The 7,862-nt window shown below is 51.7% G+C and overlaps 1 protein-coding gene across 1 annotated transcript; it reads right to left on the bottom strand.

The window, feature by feature from the left end:
* Positions 1-7: 7 nt before the first annotated feature.
* On the bottom strand, positions 8-4,315 carry SLC35C1 (solute carrier family 35 member C1). The gene is made up of 2 exons (XM_075152176.1): positions 3,771-4,315; positions 8-1,973 (listed from the first exon to the last, which is right to left on the bottom strand). Exons 1-2 carry the CDS (start codon positions 4,312-4,314, stop codon positions 1,414-1,416), a joined length of 1,104 nt encoding a protein of 367 aa, XP_075008277.1. The 5' UTR covers position 4,315; the 3' UTR covers positions 8-1,413.
* Between the last annotated feature and the right edge of the window lie 3,547 nt (positions 4,316-7,862).

Below are 7,862 nucleotides of genomic sequence, written 5' to 3'. Positions count from 1 at the left end.
CAGATCCAGAGAGCGACCCCCGACTTTATTCAGCAGATTTGGCCGTTACAAGTCAGTACGTGCAACATTAAAAACCGTCAGTTCCCATAAAAATAAAAAAAAATCAAGGACACAAATGGCACCCTGCACCAAAAAGGAGTGAGAAGGTACCTGTGCTCATGAAACCTGGAGCAGGAGCCCCCCAAAATTAGATAGGAACGTACTCTGGGCAGAAATGGAGTGTCCTTCTGTAGGAGTGGCCGGGTACGTCACTAAATCACAGCTGTAGAGCAACCACTTGCATGAGACCAGATGGAGGGGCAGAGATTTCTGCAGAACTAACTGTTCAGCCGCAAGTTTCCAGTAAAGGGATTGATGCAGTTGAGCAAAACTAGGACTTTTTGGGGTGAAAGATTGACTGAGCTGGCCATGGAGGGGGGGCGTTTAAAAGGAACGAGCCAAAAGACAAACTGCAAGCACCAGAGGAGATCCAAAGTAGGTATGGAGTAAGTCCGCAAAACCAAGCCTAATTAGTAAGAACCCCATTTTCAAACACAAACCTACCCCCTACACAGAGGGTAGAGAGGACGTGTGTTGCGAAACCCATGAACTGGGATCTCCACCCTACAGAAGCAAGCGCTTCAGAGTAACTTTTCCCCTCCTGCCTGTCGCTGAGAGCAGCAGCGGCCAAGCTCGCTCCCCCCTGCAGAAGGGCACTTGAGAGAGCATGCTCTCCCTCACGGGACACAGCGCAGAGGGAATGAGAAGTTTCATTCCTGCTTCTTAGCGTGATTTCCCGAACTAAGAAACCAGGTGGAGAGAAACAGAAGAGACCTCAGCAGGATGTGATACTGACTCTTTGGAAAGGAGATTTGGAGGCGCTGCTGGTTAGGCTTGTACAGAACCAGAAGGGAGGGAATTTCCCATCCTTCGCATTGAAAGGGGCAATAGGAAGAATGGCTGTTGCTAATCCTTTTACAGCAGAACAGTTTACTGGAGTCTGTCCCCAAGAGTCTGCCTACCTGTCTCTTCCTTACATGAAGGTTCAGGATTTTATAACTTCAGACTGCATTCATTCAGTTAATTCTAGATCCCTAACTACACAAAGCTCTCATCCCGTCTTTGTCTGCTATATGCCCACCCCCCCAGAGATGCAAATTGCCCAGATTAGATCAATATCAACATCCATTTTAGAAAACGATCACAAAAAACCTGATTGCTCTCTACAACACATGCTCTCCCCAATTCCGATACAAGGTGAGATCCCGTGGATAAAACATGATCCAGTCAGGTCTTTGGCTCTGGTTCCTGACACAGTTCCCCGTACACTTTGCAGGTGAATTTTTTCCAGCTCCTGGCTCTTCTTCTCCCCAGGAGGAAAGGAGCACCGAAGCCTAACCCCTCCGGGCACAGAAATGGAGGTGCCGGAGCTGCCTACACACCAGTCTCATTTCTTTCGTTGCTTTTGACATTAGGATCCTCTTGCACCTTTCTCATCTCCAGCCCTTTCACCCACGTGTAGGCGAAGGAGCCCCCCAGAACCATCAAGTTACTCGTCCACCACAAGAAGCTCTTTGTCTCCTCAAAGTAGATAACAGCCAGCACTGTTTGGGCACAGGCCTTGGCTGTTCCAGACACGTTGTGGGTGAGTGGGCTAGTGAACTTAATCTGAAGTCCAGTCACATACCCAATGGCAAAGCCAAACACTCCCCCCAGGGTCATCATGCCCCAAAAACTGGGGCTCCCCAGCTTGTCAAAGTGGTAGAGGGTGCGGAACTCGCCCAGCAGCATCATGAGGGGGAAGAACAGGACACAAGCATTGACGTTGTTGTAGAAGGTCAGGCGCCAGATGCTACCATCCACCACAGGCAGCACCTTCTTGGTGTAGATGGCATTGAGTGAGACACACAGGCTTGCTAAGATCCCAAAGAATATACCTGTCCACGACAGAGTGCCCTCTGCTCCTTCCTGGTCAACACCCAGCCAGAAGCCACCTGCAAGCAAACAAATCAGACATAATCTGAACAACTGCTGAAGGACTCAAAACATACAGTCAGCAATTCATCACCTACCTTACACTGAACAACCACAACGACAGGCAGAGACAGGCTTCAGGGCTTCCCCTTTCTATTAAGTGAACCCACAAAGTGTCATGACTATTGTCCTGGGAAGATTTATTTTGGGAGTGTGGATAATTTACTGTGCTATCCTTCAATCTCAGAGGACTGATTCCCACACTGAGCAGGCAGCGTGAGTTTAGAAACTATTATTCCAGAGAGCCATGAACTAAAGTTAAAGCTACTCTTTGTGTATAGGTCATTTTTAGGAGATCATATGATTTTTTTTTTTTTAATTGAAAAGGCAGCAAACTGACACACAGGTAGCAAGAAATATTTCTCAAGCTTTAAAAAAAAAAAAAAAAAAAAAAGGCCTCACAGGCTCTGCTGCGCTGTTAACAGCAAGGGAAAGATAGGTCAGAAAAGATGACAGAAAGACGGTAAACACATGGATGTAATATTAAGAAGCTTGATCAAAAAAAGATCACGAGGCAGGAACTGAGTGCAGCATCTTCAATATGTTAAACTTCTTTGATGGGTCATGCACGCTTTAACCACCTCCGAAACAGGAGCTACAGGCTTTGCGTCTCCAGGGCAGAGAGGGAGACCTCTCCCCATCCAGCTCATAAGTAAAACATACAAGGGGAGATGAGCTACTGAAGGAGCACTGCACCGCCTCTCCATCAGCTGCTTCATGTTGGAGGCCGCCTGGGAAGTTGCCTGCAAAGCCGCTAACGTGTTTTAAACTAAGCCCAAATACAAATGGGTTCAATACACTGACAGGAAGGGCTTTGCATCAGGCCACAGAGGATGCTCAGCTACGCCGCTATAGGCATACGGGCAATGCTCCCACAGCAAAAGGACATGGAGCCAGGGGGAGAGAGTCTTAGAGAAAGCCTGCAAGGCTGGTAGACACCATAGTCCTGGGCAATACCCGAACACAAGAGTAGCTGAAGGCAATCGCTTGCACCACTTGAGTGGAAAAAACAGTAGTTCTGTTCCTGTTCACCTCTTCTATGGAGAGGAGAATCTCGTCTCATTTTCATGTGAGTCCATCCGCTTGTCTATGCACCAAAGCGAACACATATCCACCTGGAACCGGACTGAAGTCAACATTTCACCATTCTTGGCATCTAAGTGGCCCTCCCATGGAATGTAGCCTTTGGCATTACCGATGCCTTTGTAATGAAAGGCTTGTAAGCAATTCCCGTTAAGCCAGTCAATGCCCTGCCCTACCTCCTAACCACACAACCAGATCTTCTGGTGGTGTTTTACGCTTGGCTTGATCGGCTAAGCCTTCATCACATGCATTCAGCCTGTCTGAATTGGCTCCATTGTAGGCTCCCAATGGTGCTGACATAAATATTGTTATTGTTACCAAAGTTAATAATCAATAAGCACTTGCGAACAGGAAGAAAGCCACCTGCTGTTTTATGGCCTCTGTGGGGGGGGAAAAAAAAGGTATGGCAAGTTAAACTTCACTGGAGAACAGGTAAGTTTTAGTGCTCAAAGGAAAAAGGGAGCCATGGTCAAGTAAGAGTAATTTCCTTTCTTAACGAGTTACCTACATGCTCCAGCCATGCGAAGCGAGTTGCCCAAGGCAGAGCAAGGCACAAGCCCTGAGCCACCCCACCAGGGAGCCGCCGTGCAGGCGGGGATGGATTCCCAAGGGGAAGACACCCCACCTCCGGCTCTCCGAGGTGATGGGGCTGGCCCCCTCCCGTTCCCCCTCACCTATGATGACTCCGCAGGCCAGGAGGGCATAGATGGAGGTGGTCTGCTTGAGGAGCAGGTAGGAGAGCAGCACGTTGAAGACGGTGGTGAGGGAGCGCCCCACGTTGTAGAAGGCCACGCCGACGTGCTTGAGGCAGAGGTTGTTGGAGGTGACCATGCCGATGAAGACGGCAGAGAGGGGCAGGACGCTGCGGGACACCTTGGGGTCGAGGCGGAGGGCAGGCAGGCCGGGGCAGGGGGGCCCGCAGGCGGCCCCCAGGCTGAGGCCCAGGCAGAGGGCGGCCGTCAGGGCACACTGGAAGAAGGTGACGAAGAGGGGGGCGTCGAGGCGCAGCGAGGGGCTGTCCAGCAGGTACTTGTTGAGGAAGACCATGGCGATGGAGGTGAACCAGTAGAGGCAAACCACCACGGCGATACGCAGGGCCCGCAGCAGGAAGGGCGCCCGCCGGTCCCCGCCGCCCTCCGCCGGCAGCAGCGGGTCGCCGGCACCGCCGCCCAGCGCCATCCGCAGGATCCCCGTCCGCGTCAGCTGCGCCCTGCTCATGGCGGGGGAGGGCCGTCAGCCGACGGCCGTCAGCCCCGGCCCGCCCCGACCGCCCCCCTCCCGCCGCCGGCCCCGCTCACCCGCTCACCCGCCGCCGGCCCCGCGCTTCCCGGAGCGCCGCGGCCCCGCCCGCCGCACTTTATTCACGCCCCGCGGGCGCCGCTCGGCGCCTTCCCGGCCGCCGAGCCGCGCCGCCATGTCGGGGGAGGGTCCGGCCGGGCCCCGCCGCCCCGCCCCGGGCCAGGCCGCGGCAGGCGGGGGAGCGAGGCGTGGAGCGGTGCGGCGGCCAGCGAGGGCAATTAGCAACCGGGGCGATTTAGCGAGGAAGGGTCAACCGAGCACGATTCCTCATGCACCCCCGTGCAGCCAGGAGTGAAGGGCCCGCTGCGGGGGCCGCTGGGGAAGTGCCGCGACATAGCAGGAGGCCGTGGCAGTCAGCGGCAGCCGGACGAGGTGACCGGCGCCGTGTTTGTCCGGCGGCGCTGGGCAGTGGGCGGCAGGGCCGGGGTGGGCAGGGGGTCACTGGTAGCAGCCCCCGTGTCGGGAAGAACACCCGCTCCGCCAGCTCGTGTCGGTGTCCTGTATGTGCTGGTGGGAGAAAATGGGAGCCGGGTCTTGTACGTTCAGTGGTTTCCAGGTCTGTGCTCTGCTGCCTAAGCCTTATTTACAGAAACAAAGTTCTTAGTTTCATGGAGGTAAATAAAACCTTCCCGGTACGACCTGAATGAAGTAGACATGGTGACACCTGCAAACAGCCCCTAAGGGCAGTACAGGGACGTGCCGGCTGCCTTATTCTCCTTCCTGCAGCGGTAACTTTGAAATCTAATCGAGAGAATGTCGCTGCCAAAGCCATTAACTACTCCGATACTGATGAACTCTGCACCGCCCTGCTACATTGCAAGCGATGCAGGAACTAACTACTTCCAAGGTAGCCTGGGTATTAGGGTAAGGGGCGCACGCTTTCCTGCTAAAGCAGTTATCCCACAGTCCCAAATCATCATTCCAGGTATAAAAGACCCATCTGCCCATACTCACATGCCAAAAGGTCCCAAATGGTGCTTTATAACAAAGGAGCCTTTTCAATACCAAACTCCAGCATATTGTGAATTGAAACTGCTGGACAGGACGAAATAAAATTAATACCAGATTCCATGTGGTGGGGGAGGCAGCAGTGAGCTCAGTGTCAAAACATTGGTCAGTACGATCCCCCGCTCCTTATTTCAGCTGAAACTGCTGCAAAATGTCTGGTCTGCAATGTCCTGGGGTCCAGCAATTCGCAGAGGGCACAATTAAGGGGATTTCGGAGGCAAGGCCAGCGGTGTTAATTGCCCTCATGGCAGCTATGCTCTTGCAGTTGTGAAGGACAAAAGCGTAGCAGGGGTTATGGGGAGAGAAATGATTTATTTCATTAGACCAGTTGATGCGGCTGGAAAATGTTTCAGGCATCATGTGCTTTTCTCAAATCTCTGAAATTGCACTTGATCTTTTTTCCCCCAGCTGCATCAGTTGGTTTAGCAAAAGATGCCGTGTTTCCTCATAGCCCTTCCCTTGTAAACAGCACCTGAGCGCTGATAGGAATCATGTTCCTTCTGGACAGAGAAAGTTGGTGCCTGGGTGTTTGCTCTGGACTGCTCAAGTGCCCTGCAGGGTGATGGGGAGCTCTGGGGATGTGCTGAGCAGCAGGTCTCACGCCTGCACCTTGTGATGGGCTATCAGGCGCCTTTCCAGCCTGGTAGAGCCCTTGCAACCCCAAGCGAGTTTTGCCTCCTCGCCTCACCGACCTCCCTGCTCTGCCTGCCTGCGCAGGCAGCCGGGGGAGCCGCAGCGGTGCATGGTGTTTGCCCGAGCGCACACGGGGCGCGAGAGCAGGCGGATGCAGGTCTGCAGCTCCTGCCATGGAAACAGCAGAGATCATGACTCTGCAGAGGGGCTGGCATCAAGGCAGGGAAAGCTGCTATCGATGTGCTGGAAATGACCGACTGGTGTCTCCTCTAGCTCAGCCATGCTTTGATCTGCTGTGAGAAGTGCAGCTAGCACTCGCTCACTGCAAGCTTCCTATCCTGCGTCCCTTCCCATTCACCTCTTGGCCCAGCGCCTGTCCCGTAAAAGGCATCGGTCGGGTAAGAAAAAGCGAACAGCCTGGGTGTGAGGTGCTGGGTTGGTTCTGGAGGTCCCCGTGGCCTGTTACACATACCTGGCTTCAGCATCACACATTTGTCTTGAATGTCAAGGGAATGACCTCTCCTACCACTGACGTTGCAAGTATGACAGCACCTCCAGCAGAATCAGAGCCAGATACAGATCTTCTTTCTCCCCCCTCTGCCACTTCCTAGTGTTGTTCAAAATGTCTTTTCTAAACTAAATACAGAAAATAAGAGATGGAAAAAAACCCAACCCTCAATTCCATCTTGTCCACTCATTCAGCACATAGAAGATTGCTTTGTCCTGCACAAGTTTGAAATATCCCAATCAATAAAATGTTCATTGCTTCTCCTGGGGGATTATTCTCCAGCCTTATCACACATGTATGGCACGTCTGTGGGGGAGAATTAACCAGAATAGCTCTCTCGGCTCTGCCAATACAACTCTCCGATGTTGACAGTGTATTCCAAAATAAAAGTGATTTATTCTCAAATAATCAGGTAGGTCTGTGATAGTTGTGCTGGTCAATCTCCTTAGGCAGAGCTTGTCTAGAGCATGGCAATGGTTCTGACAAGTGCTTTGAATAAAGGCTTGCCTAGATGCAAAAACTGACCGGCAGAGTTACTCTGCCATAGCCGTGCCTGCTACCCGCCTTGAAGGGATGCTCTGCTTTAGGGGGAAGGTGATTTAAAGTTGTAGGTGATTTAGAAATTTCAGAGTAAAGGTGGTGATGAACAGGTTATAATGCTAATTGGAGCTGTTGTGACAATGTAGCCTGGTCTCCTGCACAGCACCAGCCTTGGGCTTCCCTGAATTAATTTCTGCTTGAATTAAAGCTGATCTTTTAGGAAAAAAAATCAATCTCGACTAAAAATACTTCCAGGGATACTGAATTCAGTAGGACACTAGCAATATCATTCTGATGGCTGATTATTCCCCACTAAATAATGTACACTCTTTTTCATGCTTGGAGTTGCCTGGTTCAAGATTTCAACCTCTGGACCTTGTTACAGCTTTGCTGATTTTTTTACAAGCAAGCGCTTACAAGCAGATGATGTTACCTTTTAACCTAATTTTTTGAGAAGATAAATACATTTAACTTCCTTACAGAACATGTTTGTTATGCTATAGCAGCAACAATTCACTTCCTTATGTGGACGAGACCTAGATATTTTCCTGCCCTGCTGCCTGGTTGTTTATTAACACGATAGATAGATATCGGGAAGAGCCAGCACAGGATTATTTCTGGCTTAGGAGTGTGCTACTTCATGTACCCTGAGTGCTTTCAAAATAAACAATTATCGCTAGTGGAGGTCTGAGGCTGGAAAATAAGCAGCTTTGACAGGTTCTTTGTGTTGGGAAATCTGGCTGCCTCGGTAGTGTCCTTGTTCCCATGTCCTGCGAGG

This window comes from Calonectris borealis, chromosome 5 (assembly GCF_964195595.1).
Source record: "Calonectris borealis chromosome 5, bCalBor7.hap1.2, whole genome shotgun sequence".
NCBI lineage: Eukaryota > Metazoa > Chordata > Aves > Procellariiformes > Procellariidae > Calonectris > Calonectris borealis.
This window is presented reverse-complemented; position numbering and strand designations above follow the sequence as displayed.

Bases quoted from the DNA above. Each gene is read 5' to 3' on its own strand.
- SLC35C1 (XM_075152176.1), bottom strand. From the start codon at position 4,314: ATGAGCAGGGCGCAGCTGACGCGGACGGGGATCCTGCGGATGGCGCTG. The intron at 1,974-3,770 runs GTGAGGGGGAAC...GTTTGCTTGCAG, and splicing joins GGCCTGCGGAGTCATCATAG to GTGGCTTCTGGCTGGGTGTT.